Source organism: Diceros bicornis, chromosome 31, assembly GCF_020826845.1.
Source record: "Diceros bicornis minor isolate mBicDic1 chromosome 31, mDicBic1.mat.cur, whole genome shotgun sequence".
Classification (NCBI taxonomy): Eukaryota; Metazoa; Chordata; class Mammalia; order Perissodactyla; family Rhinocerotidae; genus Diceros; species Diceros bicornis.
The window spans coordinates 22199-42107 of NC_080770.1; the positions used below are offsets into that span (position 1 = coordinate 22199).

The following is a 19909-nucleotide window of genomic DNA, read 5'->3' on the forward strand; positions in this document are numbered from 1 at the left end:
AAGTGGTGCGGGGGCTGGCAGCCCTTCCCACCGTGGCTGTACCCGCGACATCCTGTCCGTCCTGTTCATCAAGAGGGGCGGGGGGTGGGGCTGAGGTCGTCTCCGCCAGGAATTCCTGCCCGAGAATTCCCGAGGGTCACTCTTCGGTTCGGGGGCGTCTCGGGACCTGAGGTCGGACGATCACCGAGTCGGATCTTGAAGCCCGGGCGGCAAAGCCTTCACGCTCTAGGAGGCTGTTCCAAGTCTCGCCACCTTAAAGCGCGCCACCTTAAGGCGCGCGCTGCCCCGTCCCGGCCTCCCCCGCGCGCGGAGCCAGGGCGGGGCTGGCGGACTCAGGCCCGGGGCTGCGGAGCCACGTCCCGCCTTCCGGGCGCCAAGTACTGGAGACGCCATGGAGCCCCGGGCGGTGGCCGATGCCGTGCAAACGGGGGAAGAGAACGTGGTTATGGAGGCTCTGCTCGCGTACAACCAGGAGGTGAGCGGGAGTCGTGGGGCGCGCAAGGAGGCGGTGGGCCGGGTGGGCGCGGCCGGCGGAGGGGTGGGTGACTGCGGCGGGGCCCGAGGGTGGAAGGGAGCGGCAGGAAGGGGCGCCGAGCCTACGAGGAGTCGCTGGTTGGAGTCACGTGCGCACCTGGGGGCAGGTGTGCGGGGCGCCATCTGTTCGGAGCGGCGCCTGCAGCCTCGGGCCTCATCTCGGAGGCCGGGATCTGCCCGTGCGGACCTGCGCTCCATGAGCCCCTGGGTTTCCCTGCAGAACTCCCAGAGCTTCACATTCGATGACGCCCAGCAGGAGGACAGGAAGGTGGGTGCTGACCGAGGGGTAAGGGGCAGAGACGGGGGCCCCGGGTCGGGGAGCCTGGTGGAGCCGCTCTACTCCCCGCCCACAGAGACTGGCGGAGCTGTTGGCCTCGGTCCTGGAGCAGGGCTTGCCACCGTCCCGCCGCGTCACCTGGCTGCAGAGCATCCGCATCCTGTCCAGGGACCGCAGCTGCCTGGACCCATTTACCAGCCGCCAGAGCTTGCAGGCATTTGCCTGCTATGCTGGGATCTCCGCCTCCGGGGGCTCGGTCCCCGAGCCCCTGGACATGGACGTTGTCCTCGAGTCCCTCAAGTGCCTGTGCAACCTCGTGCTCAGCAGCCCGGTGGCACAGGTGCTGGCAGCAGAGGCTCGCCTGGTGGTGAGACTCGCAGAGCGCGTAGGGCTGTACCGCAAGAGCAGCTTTCCTCACGACGTCCAGTTCTTTGATTTGCGCCTTCTTTTCTTGCTAACTGCGCTTCGCACCGACGTGCGCCTGCAGCTGTTTCAGGAGCTGCGGGGAGTGCACCTGCTGACAGATGCGCTGGAGCTGACCCTGGGAATGAGCCCGGAAGAGAGCCCCCCTGCGCTCCTTCCTCCCCAGGAGACTGAGCGGGCCATGGAAATTCTCAAAGTGCTCTTCAACATCACTTTCGACTCCATAAAGAGAGAGGTGGACCAGGTAAGAAGAGAGCTGATCTGAACCCGTGGGTGGGGCTTAACAGCTTGAATGTTTCCTGGATCTGCTTCCCTGTTGGGTGCCTTCAAGTTTCAGGGTGTTAGGCTCAGAGAAGACTGGAGGAGGCGAGGAGACGCCTGGGTAGGGGCCCCAAGGAAGGTTTCTGAGGGAGGTGGAGAGCACATTTGGCTTTTGGAGCCTGGCAGGAGAGCTGTGTGATACATGGGGACAGTGTAGGAGATTCCCAATCACGAGGCTGTGAGCATGGGGTCAGAACACAGAGTGTGACTCAATCCCAAGGACATCTGTTGACGTTCTTAATCAGGAGAGTGCTTTTCAGGTTGTGTAGGAGAGGCGGAGGGGCCGGGTGTGCAGTGGGGGAGATGTGTAATCGGTGCACTTGGTCCTGGAGTGGGGCAGACGGTGGAATCTCAGCTGGCAGCAGGGGGACAAGTGGGGCTCTCTCTCACAGGAACCTCTTACTCTTTGGTCAGGAAGATGCTGCCCTTTACCAGCACCTGGGAACCCTTTTGCGGCACTGTGTGATGATCACTGCTGCTGGAGACCGTACAGAGGAGTTCCACGGGTGAGGGTGGGGCCTGTTGTGTTGGGAGGGAAGTGTGCTCACGTGTCTAGATGGTGGTTGCCAGCCATGGTTGTGGACAAGGCTCCACCCTAGCGAGTCTTTACCCATCTGGGTGGGACTAGACATCAGTGGGTTTCCAGAGAGCTCTGGCACTTAGAGTACATGGCTAGGACGAGAGCCACGAGTCTGGGAACAGGAGTGTGCCCCAGGACCTTAGGCAGGGGCAGTGGATGGTGTAGTATCTACAGGGCAGTGTAGGTTCCTCATTCCTGTTCTCGGTGACCTGTCCCTGGAGGCAGGTTTTGGTTTTCCAGAGGTGGTCTGTGGTGCTTCAACCCAGACAGAGGGTCATAGGTGAGGTGTTTGCATAAGAGTGCCCCCCTCCTCGGGGACCCACTCCACTGAGCAGGAGTGCCCCCTGAGAGCAGTCCTCTCCTCAGCTCGGGCCCCTTGTGCTGCTCCTTAGGCCCCTGGACACTGGTTCACGTCACATGCAGCCCCAGCAGGAGGTACCAAGGGTTGTGCCTGTGCTGGGGGATTGGATTCACCAAGCCCCTCTCCCCGTCTGTCCTCAGCCACACGGTGAACCTCCTGGGGAACTTGCCCCTCAAGTGTCTGGACGTCCTCCTCACCCTGGAGCCACACGAAGGCTCCCTGGAATTCCTGGGAGTGAACATGGATGTGATTCGTGTCCTCCTTAGCTTCCTGGAGAAGCGTCTGCATCAGGTAGGCAGAGGGGACTTGCTGTGTGGGCTCCCCAATGGCTCTGGCTTTGGCCTTCCTGAGCAGCTGTGGTCACTGCTTTTGTGCCGTCCACGTTAGTGAGTGAAGATTAGCTCGCCAGTATGATTCAGGTGATCCTCCAGCTGCTCTGTGGTCCAGCCAGGCAGGAAGCCAGACCCGTCCTCCCTGAGAAGCATGTGGACACTCCTACACACACACTTGAAGGTTTCGCTTCTGGTTACTACAAGGAAACAAGTTTTCAGAGTCTGCTTTTTAGATTTCTTTATGGATCTCTCTGGCATGGTGTTGAGAAGCCCCCAGTCCCTGCCTGTGATCTTAGACTCTTAGTGTTTCTGTGCACGGGCAGCCCTTGGTGACGAGCATTGGTTGTCCCTAGACGTCCCTGAGGGGACCCACAGGGACCTCGAGCCAGAGGCTTCCTGATTCCTGCGACTGCACCATAGGATATTGGCCGTCCAGGGCTCTGAAGAGCCCCTGTGGGAGCTTGCAGACATCATGCAGGCTAAAGAGTGCAATGGACTGAGACTCAGTAGACCCTTCAGGGATCCCCATTACCCAGGTGTGCTGTGAGCTGGGGCACACACACCTGGAGCTGGGCACACTGGCCATGACTATCTGTCCCTACCACTACTACTGCTGGTGTTGGGGTGCAGGGAGGTTAACTGGGGGGAGGCTAGGGAGGGACAGGAGCTCCCGGCTCTCTTGGTCTGTGAAACCCACAGAGTAGGGATTTTGTTCTTGTTTTTTTTGGCCAGTATTTTCCAAGAGCACCTTAGATGCCTGTGGTGTGCTAACAGCTATAAAACGTCTGTGTTTTCCTCACAACCCTGGTTACAGGTGAGGAAGCTAGACTCGAAGCAGTTGAGTTATTTGCCCCAAGTAACAGAGCACAAGAGTGGCCTCCTGAGTCAGGTTCCAGCCCCGCCCCTCTCAAAGCTCACACAGACACTCACTGCCCGCCCTTGGCCCCTCAGCTGACTAATTGTGGCAGGGTCTCTTCCCAAGTTCCTCCTGCCAGGACGGTCTGGAGCACGTGTGTAGCCCCTGGGCCTCAACTCAGGTGGGGGCCCAGCCCCGGTGACAGAGGCTTCTCTGCAGACGCATAGGCTGAAAGAGAGCGTGGCTCCTGTGCTGAGTGTGCTGACAGAGTGTGCCCGCATGCACCGCCCCGCCAGGAAGTTCCTGAAGGCCCAGGTACAGGGCAGAGGGGTCAGGGCTGGGCTCTGTTCACAGACCCCAGCCGCTCCAGGCCCAGGCTGAGGGATGCCGCCTCCCCAGGTGCTGCCCCCACTGCGGGACGTGAGGACCCGGCCCGAGGTGGGGGAGCTGTTACGGAACAAGCTCGTTCGCCTCATGACACACCTGGACACCGACGTGAAGAGGGTGGCGGCTGAGTTCCTCTTCGTCCTGTGCTCGGAGAGCGGTGAGTGGGGGGCCCAGCCCCGCGCCTGCCCCTCCCCAGCCACATTCGCACACTGACCTCTGCCCTGGCCCTCAGTGCCCCGGTTCATCAAGTACACAGGCTACGGGAACGCCGCTGGTCTCCTGGCTGCCAGGGGCCTCATGGCCGGGGGCCGGCCTGAGGGCCAGTACTCAGAGGACGAGGACACGGACACAGACGAGTATAAGGAAGCCAAGGCCAGGTGTGGTGTGTGCCCCCCTCCGCCCTCAGGCTCCCCTCAGTTCGCCCCAATCCCTGTTCCCACACTGTCTGGACCCGTGGGGTGGGTGGGACAGGATGACAAATGCATAAGACTTTTGGGAATCAGTTGCCTGTTCCTACATGATGTGTGTCGTGCTGTCAGATGTTTTGTTGAGACTGCAGAGGCTGAAGGGGCCTGGCAGTCTGGGACCAGGGACAGGAGCTGGTTGCCTGCTGGTCCTGGAGGGAAGTCAATTTGTGCAGTTGCCTCACCTCTCCCTGCCCCCAGGAGAGTGGGTTTTTTGCCAGTCCAGGCACAAGCAGGAAGATGTGGGACTCCACCCACCCCAGGCAGCCCCCCTCCTGTCTTGGAGAGTCACTAATGCATACCCCACGCCCCTCTCCTGGGAAGCAGCATAAACCCAGTGACCGGGAGGGTGGAGGAAAAGCCACCAAACCCCATGGAGGGCATGACGGAGGAGCAGAAGGAGCATGAGGCCATGAAGCTGGTGAACATGTTTGACAAGCTCTCCAGGTGCGTGGTGTGGCGAGGGGCCCATGGCCAGGAGAAGGGACAATGGACCCATGTCCTGTCTTGTGAGCCCCAGAGGTGGAGTCAGAGGAGGGCTTAGGATTCAGGCAAGGTTGCGTTATTAACGCTTGAAATCACCGATCCTGGAGAAAATCCCCCAGGGAAAGGTTAGGGTTGTGATCAGTATTATGTCCATTTTACAGATGATGGAAACTAAGGCCCAGAGAAATTAAGAGACTACCTAAGGTCTCAAAGCCGCTAGGTGGCAGTTAGGATTCAGGCCTAGTTGACACAAGCTCCCATTCAGGCTTCCCCAGTAAACAGGAGCAGCTCGGTGGAGCAGAAGGTAGCAGCCAGGGGTGAGCAGGACCCCAGCCCCACTACACCTTTCCCCCGCAGGCACAGAGTCATCCAGCCCATGGGGATGAGTCCCCGGGGTCAGCTGACGTCCCTGCAGGATGCCATGTGCCAGACCATGGAGGGGCAGCTCTCCTCAGACCCCGACTCGGACCCCGATTGAGAACAGCCACTGTTCTACTCCCCCTTCAGAACTGGTGCTGCTTCCAGAGATGTCCATGCGGCTGTGACTGGGGGAAGCCACAGCCCTCTCTCCACCTTTTCCTTACTCCCAAAGTCCTGTCAACAATTTGCCTCTGGTCCAGTCTCTTACCTCTAGGACTGCGAGGGTCTTGTCCTGCTACAGCTCTGGGAACTCGGCCTTGATTTTCACAAACGAAGTGGTTTCTTTTATGTGCGCAGGGGCTGCTGCCTGAGGGCAGAGCTACCTGGATGCACAAAGGAGCGGGAGGCTGAGGGCTGAGCCTGGGTGCGTGCAGACGCAAGCACTTCCACAGCTGGCCCAGAACCGGTGTGTTGGGCAAGCGCTACATTTCACAGGGGAAAAGAACCTGCTAGAACTTTATATAGCAGTGTCAGAAACACACTTCCACAGTATGCTCTGCTCACTCTTTGCCCACTGAGCACAGGGTGGGTGGGCTCTTGTGCATTCTTGGTCCTGGCTCAGCCACCTGCTGTAGTGTCCACAGCACCCGAGTTCTCACCAGTGGTGACAGGTGAATCTTGAGCCTTCCCACTGGCTTAGAGCATAAATACACAAAGGAAAACGCCCCTTGTGAAACCATAAAATCTAGACTTCTATCATGTGCCACAAAGTGTCTCAGAAACATCATCCTGAAATAAAGAGTTTCAGGCAAGAGTGTGTGTGTGTGTGAGAATATATGTGTAAAATATCAAGTAAAGGCACATTAAGTAGAAATAGGAACTAATTTCATTCTTTTCAGAATTCAACACTTTTGTCTTGTCCTTGAGGAGTGAAGCCACCAGACCTCCTTCTGAAGAGTGTCAAATTTGCTCTCAGTGAGCTCCAGGGGTCCAGTGGGGAAACAAGATGCTAGGAAGGAGGAAGCACACATGGGGTAGGAGCCAGGCATCAGGAAGGTGTGCCTGGAGGTGCCATCCACACTAGGCCTTGGGCAACCCCAGCAGAAGGAGCCTGTTCAGGAGTAGGAAGCTCACAGCAGGTTCTGCCTAAAGGTAGTGTTGCCTGAGCACGGGTCAGGGAGCCCGGCAGGCAGCCAGGAGCCAGCCACAGTTTGTGAGTGAGTAATGCCTTCTGTGTCTTAGAGTTCATTCCAGCAATGTTACTGGAAGAAGGCCTGGTAGGGGAGACTGGGGACAAGGGGATGGTTAGAAAGCTGCTGGAACAGATGAATTTCTGGGGGAGAGGTTGATGTGAAACGCATCCAGGTAGAGTGAACATGATGTGAAGGGTGCCGGGGGCTCTCAGCTGGAAGAGAGGGCGCGAGGGCCATCTCCAGAGTGAATCCGGGGACAAATGTTCTCAGTCCTTGGATTATTCCAGTAGAGGAGAAACACCCATGCACCACCAAGGTCCCCTTTCCACATTCACTGTCAACACGTGCAGTCCCTTGGAGGAGACAAAAGGAAGGGATGCCCAATTCCTATATTAAAATTTATTCCATGCCAGAAATGGAGAAGGAGCTTTCTCTTAATAATTAAAAAGAACCATTCTAAGGCGGCCAAGATGCTAGAAGACCTTAGTGCATTATTTGGGACCCAGGCCCACACTTTGGGACGTTAACTGGGGCCACTCAGCCCAAGACTGGGTCTTGCTAACGGACAGAGATGCTGAGCCTGCCCTTGAGATGGAGCCGTGGACACAGGAGAAGCAGATCCGGTCTGGGATTGCAGTCAGTCTGAGTTCAAAAGGGTCAGAAAGCTTTTGGCATTAAGAGCTCAAGCAGCATGAAGAGTTAACCACAGCAAAAAGGCAGCTCCTTTGCATCTGTGAGGGGGCGTCTCTTGAGTCTAAACATGACCCTACCTGTCAGCACAGTGCTGACAACCTGGGAAGACCTCCCATGTGTTGGTTCAGCCAATGGTAAACCTGCCCACGCTGTTCTTCAGGCATGAGGTCTCCCAGAAATGGGCTGTGACTCCCGTGAAACCATTTCTGCTATGTGGGGCAGCCGTCACCCTCCTATCTGTCCTGTCCATCGAGCTGGAACACAAAGGAGAGAGAGAATCAGTTATCCAAAAACACACCTGGGCAGGCCAGCAGATCTCAGGGCCTGGGCGCAATTTTACAAAACGGAAGCTTTTCTGCCTCTTTGCAAATGCTGCCGTTGGGCCAAGTTAAGAGGATGTCAGCAGGGCTGGGCAAAACTGGGTGGCTAAATGGAGGGCCTCGTTTAAGTAGGCGATCAAGATGTATGAAGGTCAGGTGCTGAAGAACATTCACTATGGAAAAGTAACTCAGGTTAGACTGCAATTCATCCCTCAGTGTTTACTCTTGGACAGCAACTCTTTTTAAATAAATAAACCCCTAAAATCATAGCCCACTTGACATAAATTTCTGTGAAACTAGAAAACAGCACGAGTCGAACCCTATAGGACTACTTCCAAAAATCCCTACGGGCCACTTGACTCAGTCTTGCTGTTGAATGGAAACAGGAAGTCAGAGGCAGGAGAAGGCTCCCGCGCATGCTGCCAGGTGGATCTGACCAGGATCTCTACTGCCCTGTGAGAGGCCCCTGCTGCCGTTTCTCTTGACGTGGAAAGTGTCAGCTTCGGTGTTAACTGGATTCTCTGCTTCCACAAAGTGACTCAGTAACACGATTCTGACATTTGATGGTCTTTATTTACCCCCATGTGAGATAAGAAATGGCACCAACCTACATCTTAGCCCTAAGAGCCAAACTCTGGAATGAAAGGCTAGAAATAAGAGTGGCAACATTGTCTAATACCTGTGGAAACGGTAAATGCGAAGTCTCATCTCCGTGATAAGCTTCGTATTCTTTTTGGTTCGATTGGTAAGAAATCAGGCTGTGGCCGGAGGCTGGGGGCTGTTGCCAGTGGAGGCGAGAGGGAAGGGCCCTGAGGCAGCCACAGCTGAAGGGTGGGGTTTTCCCAAGACGTCTGCCTTGGGGCAACAAGACCCTCAATTCCGGCTTCTGGTGAAATCCCCTTTGGGCAGTGTTATACCTGCTTGTAATCACCATGATCCTCTGAGACAACTGGACTTCCAGAGCTTAGTGCTGCCTCCTATAGAAAAGAACCCCTCACGTCACAGGTGCACATGCTAAGTGATTCTCCTGGGAAACCGCATTTTCTGTAACTTCACTTGTTTATGGGAGGTTTGAAATCCAGAGAGCATCAAGGCTCTTTGGCTTTCTACTCTCCACGGATTGTAACAGGTCACACTGATTATTTCCTAAAAGCATCCCTGGTGTGGGCTTCGTCCCACACAGGTACAAAGAACTTCAGCTTCTCAAAGTTCCTGAACCTGTATCACCTCAGAATCGTGCCTTGGCCTCGAGCCGTTCGGTGCTGCCTTATTTTAGGGAACATAAGGCACCTGCTGAAGTGTGGTAAGAGTGCAGGTTCCCACAGCCCAGCCTGCCTGGACTCGCATCCCTGCTCCGCGGCTGACCACAGGCACTGAGTGTCGGTTTCTGCATCTCTAGATCAGGTACTAAGAATCGCAACACCCAATTCATAAGCACACAGACAGCCAAACAGTGCCTGGTGCAGGATCAACAGCCAATATTAGCTAACCCTGCTGCTGTTTTAGCCAAACAGCTCCACACCAAGTGTGCACCAAGTGGACGCAGACCCCAGGGCAGTGAAGAAAGCAGCCCCTCGATGACCATGCTCAGCAGCCTGTACCTTTCCAGTTTCCTGCTGGATGAGGTCCTGCATCTCTTCCGTCCAGCCAAGAAGCTCCACCAGCCTTTCCACGCCATGGACCACGTCCCCCAGCTGGACCACATCCCTGCTGCGAGGACGCCAAGCCAAGGGCCCCACCAGGTCCCGGTTAATGAGCAGTCGGGGCACCGAGCTCCGCACGGCCTCGCACAAGCTGGCAAAAGGTTCCACCTGAAAAGACGTGAGGAGCACAGTGTCTACCCTCCGAGCCCCTCAGGACACTTCGTGCACAGCCTCTGAGGCCTCAGACGGACAGCACAGACTGACAGTGAGACCTTGGACACAGGAAAACACACCACCCACTTTATTTCTCCCAGTTGCCTTCCTGCTCTTTGGTTTCCATGCCTTTGTTTCCTCCTCCCCTGAGCCTCCCTCTCAGCCTCATCCAGCTTCTGTGGGTGTTCCTGCTCAGGCGCATCTGGGTTTGATCCCAGCAGTTACACACAATCTCACCTGTCCTCCACCACACACCATCTTCTCCTAGCACGCCACTGACAACAACACGTCTCGTCTGTCTGCTCTCACTCCGAGAGCAAGGACCTGGTCCCACACAGAGCGGCCACCACCGAGGGCTGATGGCGGTGGTCCCACCTCTCCACAGCCCTCACCATCTGGACCTCCAAAGAGACCTAACACAGGGGCTTTGGGCTTCTTCATCCAGCTCTCAAATGAAATTTTCATTCAAGAGTAATAACATAAATGGATAGATTAATAAATAGTATTGAGACTGGCTCATTATCTGGGAGGAAAATGCTCAATTCCTGCCTTTCACTGAAAAAATTTCAAATGGATTAAAGATTTACATGTAAACAAAACAGTTCTTGAAGAAAATTTAGGGTTTATAAGTAAAGCTACGGAAGGACTCTTTAGGCATAATAGCTGAAGTCAGATAAAAAGAGGGAAAATAAGACAGATTTGACTATGTGATACTATCACATCATTATCTACATAAAACTCCTATGTAGAAAAATAATTTTTTAAACCTCATCACCATAAACAAAATGCAAAAATACCTATAACATGTGACAAAAATTTTATATTGTTAATTGATTAGCTAATTTATAAACATTTTACATAATTTATGAATTTATATTGCTAATTTATGAACAGAAAAAAAACCCAATGAAAAATAGGCAAGAGATACAAATACGCAGAGAGAAGAGATACAGTGGTCAATAAACATGAGAAGATGAATGTCACTCTTCATTACAGAAACGCAAAACCTCTCTCTCACTCACACTCTCTCTCTCACACACACACACACACACATTTATTTATTTACTTTTAACCAATCAGACTGGTAAAAACTTAAAGACAGGTAACATTTGGTATTGGTGAGGACGTGGGAAAATGGCCACTCATATACTGTTGGCGGCAATGTAATATGTATCTTTCTGGAAAGCAAGTTCTCAATATTTATTTACTACAGAAGTACATGTGTGAGTGTGTAAAAATGCATATGGATATTCACTACAACATTATTTTTAATATAAAACTGTATACTATTTATTTTTGCTGTTCATCAATAGGATATTGCTTAAACAAATTTTGTTATAGATCCATAATCCCTTATCTTAAAACTCTTGGGGCTGGATGTGTTTCAGAATTCAGAATATTTCAGATTTTAGAAAAGACCACATGGTTAATACCATGTATTATGTCACACCTCAGTGAGATCCAGAGCGCTCCATAATCAAGCACAGTAATATTTCTTCCACGCAGCATATGAGACAGATCAAATCCGTGAACAACACAACAGATTCTGAGTGCTAGTGGCTCCATGCTTAGAGATGAGCACTCTGCTTTTGGGGTCCCCAGCTGGGACCTCATATCCGTATCTATAAGGGACGCTGTAGGCACTTACAAGGTAGGTCTCTGTGCACAGTGCTGTCCCACTTCTGGTTAAAGATCACCACACCTGTATGTGTACATACTTGTACAGAGGAGAAGCCTGAGAGGACACAGAGCAAAATGCTAACAGTGCTGGTGGGATTGAAGTAGATTCTTTGTTCTCTATTTTTATATAATGTATGAATTTTTTTTAAAGCAAGCATATGGTACTTTTATAATCAGAAAAAAAAAGGCCATTTTCATTTCACTTAAAAAATAAAGAGGGGACTGGCCTGGTGGCGCAGCGGTTAAGTGTGCATGCTCTGCTTTGGCGGCCCGGGGTTTGAAGGTTTGGATCCCGGGTGTGCACCAACACACCGCTTGTCAAGCCATGCTGTGGCGGCGTCCCATATAAAAAGTAGAGGAGGGCCGGCCCCGTGGCTTGGTGGTTGAGTGCACGCGCTCCGCTGCTGGCGGCCCGGGTTCGGATCCCGGGCGCGCACCTCGCAGGGTGCACACCGAGGCACCGCTTCTCCGGCCATGCTGAGGCCGCGTCCCACATACAGCAACTAGAAGGATGTGCAACTATGACATACAACTATCTACTGGGGTTTTGGGGGGAAAATAAATAAAATCTTTAAAAAAAAAAAAAAAAAAAAAGTAGAGGAAGATGTGTGCAGATGTTAGCCCAGGGCCAATCTTCCTCAGCAAAAAGAGGAGGATTGGCATCAGATGTTAGCTCAGGGCTGATCTTCCTCACAAAAAATATATAAATAAATAAAGAGGGCTGATGGCCCCAGTGTCCACACAGTGGCCAGCACAGGTCAGCAAAGCTCAGCACCACATACCACTGACGACCACTGGCCCCTCTGCTTTCCCCTCTCGTGTCCCTCTGTCCAGGCCCAGTGTGCGGACCCCCAGATCTGTCCACACTCTGGGCTCTTCTATCTGCTCACTCTGGCACCCCAGTTCCTACCTCTGCTCCTTCCTGGACTCCAGACTCGAGAATCCACCTGCCTGCTCCACACGTCCACTCAACAGCCCAACACACTCCTCAAATCAGTGTGACCAAGGCCGAATTCCCCCAAACAACCACTAGGCTTCTCTGTCTCAGGAAATCAGCTCCATCCTTGCAGCTGCTCAGTCACAACCCTGGAGTCCTGTAGGCATCCACACTTTCCCATGGACTCTACCTTCACATCGGCCTGGGCTCCAATGCTCTCTGCTGGCTGCACCTGGCCACCCACCATCGCCACCAGGATCACCACCTGCAAGGGCCTCTACTGGCTCTCCCTGCTCGCATGCTTGTCTCTATTCACCACACAGCACCTAGAAGGACAGGAAATCAGACCATCCTCACTGCCGCCTTTGCCTCACGTGCTCCATGTGGCCCAGCGCCGTGTCTGTCTCCTGCCAGACATCTGCTTAGCTGTGGGTAATGAATAAAGAAACCTCAACTAAACTGGATGGGGAAGGCCTGCAGGGAGAGCTCTCATCCGCATCACACATCACACCAAACAGGAAGAAAGGGACATTTGCATCTCCACAGGAAGTACAACTACTTTCCTAACAAAGGAAGATTTCTCTCCCCACCTGGCAACAGTCCAGCCAATGAGAAACACCACAGCTCAGCCAATAAGAAATGCCGCAGCCCAGCCAATGAGAAGCTGTTGCCACCCTGAACTGTCACTCTCCCCCAATGGACTTTCCTTTAGAACAGCCCCTCCCTCTCCCCCCCTTTCTCTATAAAAGCAGCTCCTCTCCTTTGTTCTCTGGATTTGCCTGTGGTTTGGCATGGCATGCACATCCCGAATTGCAATTATTTTGGCAATCCCTGAATAAACCTGTTTTGAGGGTAAAGTAACAGGAAAATTTGCTTTTTAGGTTGACAGTAACACTCTCACCTCCTTCAGCTCTTAGCTCCAATGTCACCTTCCTGACAAAGCGATGCAAGCCAACCAAGCTGATATCACAACCAGTTCCCAGCCCCTCATGGCCTTTCTATCCTACTTGTCATTCTTCCCATAACAGATACATCACCTAGAATACTATATAACTTACTATGACATCTTACTATGTCTGCCAAAAGCACTAGGATGGCCCAGCACATGCAGGCAGATTTGCTGAAGAAACACACAACTCCAGGCCTTTGTGGCTGGCCAGGACCCCTGAGCGCAGGTCTTTCAGGCCCTTCTGCCCCTGTGGTGCCTACATCCAATCGGGCACAGCTCATTTCAGGGTCTTATTTCTTGCTCTTATCACATCCTTTACAAGTTTCCTGATTTTCAGATTCAGATGTAGAACAGTTTCTTGAACAGGTCCAGTGGGTGTCTCCCAGGCACCTCAAACACACATGTGCAGAACTGAACTCAGCATCCTCCCTCTAAATTTTTCCTCACTAGGGAATGCCCTGAACCCCTGCAGACTGAGCCAGACACCTCCCTCCCCCAACCCCAAGGCTCCAAGTCCAGCCATTCCCTCTCCTTGCTGTCTCTCATGGTCATATGGTCTGACTGTGCCCTCAGCTCTGCCTTCTTTAGAACCAGCCTCCTCGACATCTGGTCACTTCAACCCCTGCACCCCAACAGTCTCTCTGATCCCGAGGATGACCAGCTATGTCCCTGGTCCAATCCCTTCAGGTTTATCACTGCTTCTAGCACAAAATCAGTCTCTGTGATGTGACCTGGAGGCCTGCTCCCACCTCACCACTCCCACACCCCTTCCCTTCTCCCTTCCCTCACACGCTGTGCCCCACCCACACTTACAGCACCTCCAAGAGGCACATCCTCCCTTCTCCCCATTCTCCTGCTCTGGCTGCTGCTCCCCAGGCCTGGAACACTTGTGCTTCCTCACCAGTTGAATCCACTCATCTCCCAAAGGTAGAGACCCACAGTGCTCCCAGGGCACCTGGAGCCACCCCCACCAGCCCCCACCTCCTCTGCCTGGTCCTTCCAGCCTCCTCCCCGTACACTCTGTGTACCACTGGGCCTTTTGACAAACCTCCAGGGAGGTCCCAAGGATAAGCAGAAGATCTGCCATGGGAAAGTCAACCACATGCAGCAAGAACCTCTGGGGCAGCGGCTCCCCAAAGAACACGATGTCCGGCTTCACGATGCCAGTGCAGACTGGGCAGCGGGGGACCCTGTCCACCAGCACATCGGCCTGGGGTAACACAAACAGAAAATGGGCCTGAGGAAGATGTTGTAACACACTTTAAAAGGAAAAGGCAAAAACAACTTATTAAGAAATTTTCAAATATTCACAATAGCTGAGAGAGCAGTATAATGAACTCCCATGTACATAACGAACCCAGCTTCTGTGATTATTGACATTTTACCAATTTTGTTTCATATAGCCCCCCAAATTTTGGGGAGGTTGGAGTATGTGAAAGCAGATCCTGGACATCACATGATATCTAGCACATCTAACACTATGCTCTGCATCTGGGGTGGTTATCAGAGACATTCAGGCGCTAAAGAAATACTCAGTGGATTACACAGTCCTCAGAAGTTACTCTGAAGGCATTTGGCCTACAATAGGCATTATTCAATGAGAAAATTTGTCCCTCATTTTAGCTGAAGTGGTCATGATATTGTCTTAGCCCTGGGAGATGTTCAGGTCAGCTTCAACTCACTGGCTGGAGTTATGAGTAACATTTACCACAAACCTCTTCCTTGCAGGCCAAGGTAGAGTAGATGCAAATTATTAACATATCCTGCTACACTTGGATTGATGCCTTGGGCTAGATGCTAAAGGAGGAAAACTAAGGAAGAAGACACTTGGCTTTCTAAGATAAACCTTTACAGCTAGTGGGATTTGTTTTAGCAGGCTGAACCCAGTAAAAAACAGCAGAAACACTGGACAAAAGAAACAGACTATTCAAAGACTTCAGATATTATCAGATACACATTAAAAACTATATTATATTTAAATTAAACAAGACAGGCTTGAAATATCTACTGCAGATAGAAAACTATAAAAAATAATGTAGTGAATTTGAAAAAGAACAATAGAACTTCCAGTAATACAAAGTAAAGTAAGGAAAATTAAAACTCCATGGAAGAGCTTTATTCTCTAAATAGAACATTGATAAACTGGAAAACAGACCAGAAGAAAGCACACAGAATGCAGCACAAAGAGGAGCAAGACGGAACATAGAGAAGAGTGGCCAAGAACTGTGGGTGAGAGCATGAGAAGGTCTCACAGATATTTAATCAGAGTTCCACGAGGGAGAGGAGAGGAGGTGGGAGGGGAAATCAATGTTTGAAAAGATAATGGCTGAGCATTTTTCTAGCAAGGATGAAAGATATCAAACCACAGATTCAGAAAGCCTTACAAATTTTAAGCATCATAAATAGATAAAAGGAAATCCATATGGAGACACACCACAGTAAAATTGCAAAACTCCAAAGACACAGAGAAAAGTTCTAAAAATGATTCTAAAGTTTATATGAAGAGGCAAAATATCCAGAATATACAACACAATATTGACGGAGAAGAACAAAGTTGGAGGACTGACACTACCCAAATGCAAGACTGGGTAACTTAAAATAAATTTAAACTATTCTGCGTACTATAATGGTGGATACATGTCACAATTTGTCCAGACCTATAGAGTGTACACACCAAGAGCGAACTCTAATGTAAATTGTGGACTTTGAGTGACAGATGATACGTCAGTGTAGGTTCGCTGATTGTAACAAATGTACCACTCTGGTGTGGGACGTTGATAGTGAGTGAGACTGTGCTGTGTGTGTGTGTGGGGGGGGTATGTGAGAATTCTTTGTAATTTCCACTCAATTTTGCTGTGAACCTAAAAGTGCTCTAAAAAATAAAATCTACTAAAAAAAAGGTATCTTAACTATCCTAAAATTCATATGGAATCTCAACAGACCCCGTACAGCCAAAACAATCTTGAAAAGGAACAAAGCTGGAAGACTCACACTTCCTGATTTCAAAACTTATTACAAAGCTACAGTAATCAAAGCAGCATGGTACTGGCATAAAGACAGGCATTATAGACCATAGAATAGAAGGCCCAAAAATAAATCCTTGCATAAGATCAATGATTTTCAAAAAGGGTGCCAAGACCATTCAATAGGGAAAGGATAGTCTTCAACAAATGGTGCTGGGAGAACTGGACAGCCACAAGGACAAGAACGAGGAGAGCCCTTACCTTACACCATACACAAAAACTAACTCAAAATAAAAAGCCTAAACGTAAGAATTAAAAACACAGAGAAAAGATTCACAATGTTGGATGTGGTGATGATTTCTTGGATATGACACAAAAACAAAACGTAACCAAAAAAAAAAAAAAAAAAACCAGATAAATTGGACTACATCAAATTTTAAAACTTTTGTGTGTTAAAGGGCACTATAAACAGAGTGAAAAGGCAACCCACAGGATGGGAGAAAATATTTGTAAATCCTATATGTAATAAGGGGTTAATATTCAGAATATATAAAGAACTACAACTCAACAACAACAAAAAACAAACAATCCAACTAAAAAATGGGCAAAGGACTTCAAGAGACATTTCTCCAAAGACGATATACAAATGACCAATAAGCACATGAAAAGATGCTCAACATCACTAATGGAAAATGCAAATCAAAACCACAATGAGATATCACCTCATACTCATTAGGATGACTACTATCAAAAAAACAGAAAACAACAAGTGTTGGCAAGGATGCAGAGAAATTGGAACCCTCATGCATTGCTGGTGGGAATGTAAAATGGTGCAGTTACTATGGAAAACAGTATGGAAGTTCCTCAAAAAATTAAAAATAGAATTATCATATGACCCAGCAATTCCACTTCTTGATATATACCCAAAGACTTGAAAGTAGGAATTCAAACAGATATTTGTATGCCCATGTTCACAGCAGCATTATACACAATAGCCAAAAGGTGGAAGCGACCCAAGTGCCCATCAACAGATGAATGGATAAACAGAATGTGGCATATGTTAAAATGGAGTATTATTATATCTCAAAAAGGAAAGAAATTCTGCAGTATACTACAAAATGGATGAGCCTTGAGGATATTATGCTAAGTCACAAAAGAACTAAATATTGTGTGATTCTACTTATATGAGATACCTAGAATAGTCCAATTCACTGAGACAGAAAGTAGACTAGCAGTAACCACAGGCTGAGGGAGGGGAGAGAGGTAAGTTGTGTTTAATGGGAACAGAGTTTCAATTGGGGATGATGAGAAAAGTTCTGGAGACGGATGGTGGTGATGATTGCACAGCAACGTGAATGTACTTAAGGCCACTGAACTGTGCACGTTAAAATAATAAATTTTATGTTGTATATATTTTAAAACAATAAAAATAATTTTTAAAAAGAGTATTTTAACTGTGAAAACAAAAACTACACAGGTGGTAATTTTAAAAGATTAGAACAGAGAATACACTTCCCAAGCTCGTACAGGGGGAAAAAATGGAAGGACTAAAAAGGCAGGAAAGACAGAAAGCGCAAAATAAGATGGTAGACTTAAATCCAATATTTCATTGATTACATTACTGTAAGTGGATAATTCTTCCAATTAAAAAAAGAAATTATCAGACTGGGTTAAAAGATAAAACCTAACTATATGCTTTATAGAATAACATATCTAAAAGAATAAAATAAGAATACGGAAAGACTAAAAGCAGACACATGACAAAGACACCCCAGCAAATACTACCCAAAAGAAAGCTGACGTTGTCAGACAAGACAGACTTTCAGGTGAAAGTGATTTCTAGAGATGGAAGAGGATAAAACAATTGTATGTTTGAGTGCACCTCAATTACTTAATCTCAAGATACATAAGGCAAACATACAGAAATACAAGTAAAAATAAATAAATCCACAGAGTGGCACATTTTAAAACAACTCTCTCAGAATAATCAAAAAAATAGGTCACGATATATAAAAGACTTGAACAGAATGAAACTTGACTCCTGACCATATGTGCAGAACGATGCTTTCAACTACTGCATAATGCTCTTTCTTTTCAAGTACATTCTGAAAGGTACATCCATTTACAAAAATGGATCATATATGAGGCGGTAAAGCAAATCTCAACACATTTCACAGGACTCAGATCCAACAGCAAGAAGGACAAGAGAGAATTCGAATACTGGGATAGGAGAGTAGAGTAATACAAATTGTTCGCAAAGTGAAAGATCTTTTAGTATTGCAGAATGGCAGGACTTAAATTATAGCTATATCATTTTTGGCAGGTGGCCAGGGAAATTCACACATATTCCTATGGATGAGATTAGAAGAGGGACAATGAACGTAGGCAGACTTCACAGGGCAGGACCTCAGAGAAAGAGAGGCGGTGGGCAGGGTCCGAGACTCCCAAGGCCTGCTCGGCTCCAGACCAGTCCCAGCTCAGCCCAACGTGCGCCTCCCTGGGGCCTCCATTATGAACCTTCCAAGCCTGACCCAGGGAGAGTCTAGTCCTGTGGGAAGCTTCAAGTTCTTTGCAAGATGGTTGTACCATTTAAAAGAACAGTTTTTGGGCCGGCCCAGTGGCATAGTGGTTGGGTTCACGCTCTCCACTTCAGCGGCCTGGGGTTCGCAGGTTCGGATTCCGGGCACAGACCTGCTCACCGCTATCAAGCCATGCTGTGGCAGGCATCCCACATATAAAGTAGGGTAGGATGGTCCCAGATGTTAGCCCAGGGCCAATCTTCCTCAGCAAATGAGGATTGGCAACGGATGTTAGCTCAGGGCTAATCTTTCTTAGATAGATAGATAGATAGATAGATAGATAGATAGATAGATAGATAGATAGACAGACAGACAGACAGACAGATAGGGCAGTTTCACCATTTTTTATCCTGAGGTTCCAGAAACACAAGTGGGGGATAAGGAGGTTAGGGTGATTACAGTGCTATGGCTAGTTTCCAAAGGTTTACCAGAGCCTGCTCTCAATCTGTACTGAAGAAAAGTCTCTCAATTTGTTTGATTTTTTTAAAAGAAAGAAAAAGAGACTTCATCCTTATTCACTGTTTCCACCACCGGTTTTCTGAGAATTCTGAAACTTACACTTCCTGCTCACACCTCTTTCCTGAGCTCCAGACCCCCTGGACAGGTACACCCAGAGGACCTGTGCCCAGGTCATCTTCCTAGAGCCCTTCCTCTCCCCCACCCCCAGTCAGCCCTGAAGCATCACTAATTCTACCTCCTAGGTCTCTTCAAGTCATCTCCTTTCTCCACTGTCCTGCTCAGCCCAGACCCTCAGCATCTCTCACTCAAATTTCCTGAAAAGCCCATCGTGAAAATAAATAAAGGAAACCTCATTTAAAATGGAGCTGGGAAGCTCCCACACACTACTGTGCCCTACCTCACATTCCCCAGCAGGAAAAAGCGTACTTTACACACCCCAGCCAGAGGAAGGAAGATTTTCTCCTTGCCCAGCCAATGGGAAGCCATCACCATCCTGGACTCTTCCTCTCCTCCAATGGACTTTTGTTCAAAAAAGCCCCTCCCAACTTTCTCTTTTCCTCTTTAAAAGTAAGCTCCTCTCCTTTGCTCTCTTGTACTTGCCTATAGTTCACCATAGTTTGCATGTCCTGAATTGCAATTCCTCTGCTGTTGCCAAATAGACTCATTTTGCTGGTAAAATAACTGGCTATTCTATTTTTAAGGTTGACATTACATGGTGGTCAGAAGTGGGAGCCAAAGGAAATGAACCCCTGAGAAACTAATGACCCCCAGAACCATGTGAAGTACTCCTTGGAGCCCCTCATGCTCTCCACTTCCATGAGTCATCTTTTTCCTTTCAGTTCGGTAAGTCTCCTCTTGGATCCCAGCTCTCTCCCTTTGGTTGAGCTCTCCAGCTTTAC

General features: G+C 49.6%; 2 protein-coding genes across 4 annotated transcripts in view; one reads left to right on the forward strand and one right to left on the reverse strand.

Moving 5' to 3' along the window:
• Positions 1–260: 260 nt before the first annotated feature.
• Positions 261–6195, forward strand: RIC8A (RIC8 guanine nucleotide exchange factor A). Of its 3 annotated transcripts, XM_058526029.1 has the most exons (10): positions 261–475; positions 755–802; positions 888–1478; positions 1970–2061; positions 2637–2787; positions 3904–3999; positions 4084–4228; positions 4304–4448; positions 4863–4982; positions 5379–6195. In XM_058526029.1, exons 1-10 carry the CDS (start codon positions 392–394, stop codon positions 5497–5499), a joined length of 1593 nt encoding a protein of 530 aa, XP_058382012.1. In that variant the 5' UTR covers positions 261–391; the 3' UTR covers positions 5500–6195. The 3 variants fall into 3 exon arrangements, with proteins under 3 accessions (XP_058382012.1, XP_058382011.1, XP_058382013.1); XM_058526028.1 differs by lacking the exon at positions 5379–6195 and having other exon boundaries at positions 4304–4953; XM_058526030.1 differs by lacking the exon at positions 5379–6195 and having other exon boundaries at positions 1299–1478; positions 4304–4953.
• A 508-nt stretch (positions 6196–6703) lies between these two features.
• The window catches only part of SIRT3 (sirtuin 3), a 33424-nt gene continuing 20218 nt past the window's right edge, over positions 6704–19909 (reverse strand). The window contains exons 5-7 of the mRNA XM_058526031.1: positions 14058–14219; positions 9189–9398; positions 6704–7521 (exon numbers count right to left, since the gene is read on the reverse strand). Coding sequence (XP_058382014.1) covers positions 7501–7521; positions 9189–9398; positions 14058–14219 — 393 coding nt within the window. The 3' untranslated portion in view covers positions 6704–7500. The remainder of the gene's footprint in view (positions 7522–9188; positions 9399–14057; positions 14220–19909) is intronic.

Excerpts from the sequence above, each read along its gene's own strand:
- RIC8A (XM_058526028.1), top strand. The coding sequence starts at position 392 with ATGGAGCCCCGGGCGGTGGCCGATGCCGTGCAAACGGGGGAAGAGAAC. Across the intron at positions 476-754 it reads TGCTCGCGTACAACCAGGAG|AACTCCCAGAGCTTCACATT; the intron begins GTGAGCGGGAGT and ends GTTTCCCTGCAG. Across the intron at positions 2,062-2,636 it reads CGTACAGAGGAGTTCCACGG|CCACACGGTGAACCTCCTGG; the intron begins GTGAGGGTGGGG and ends GTCTGTCCTCAG.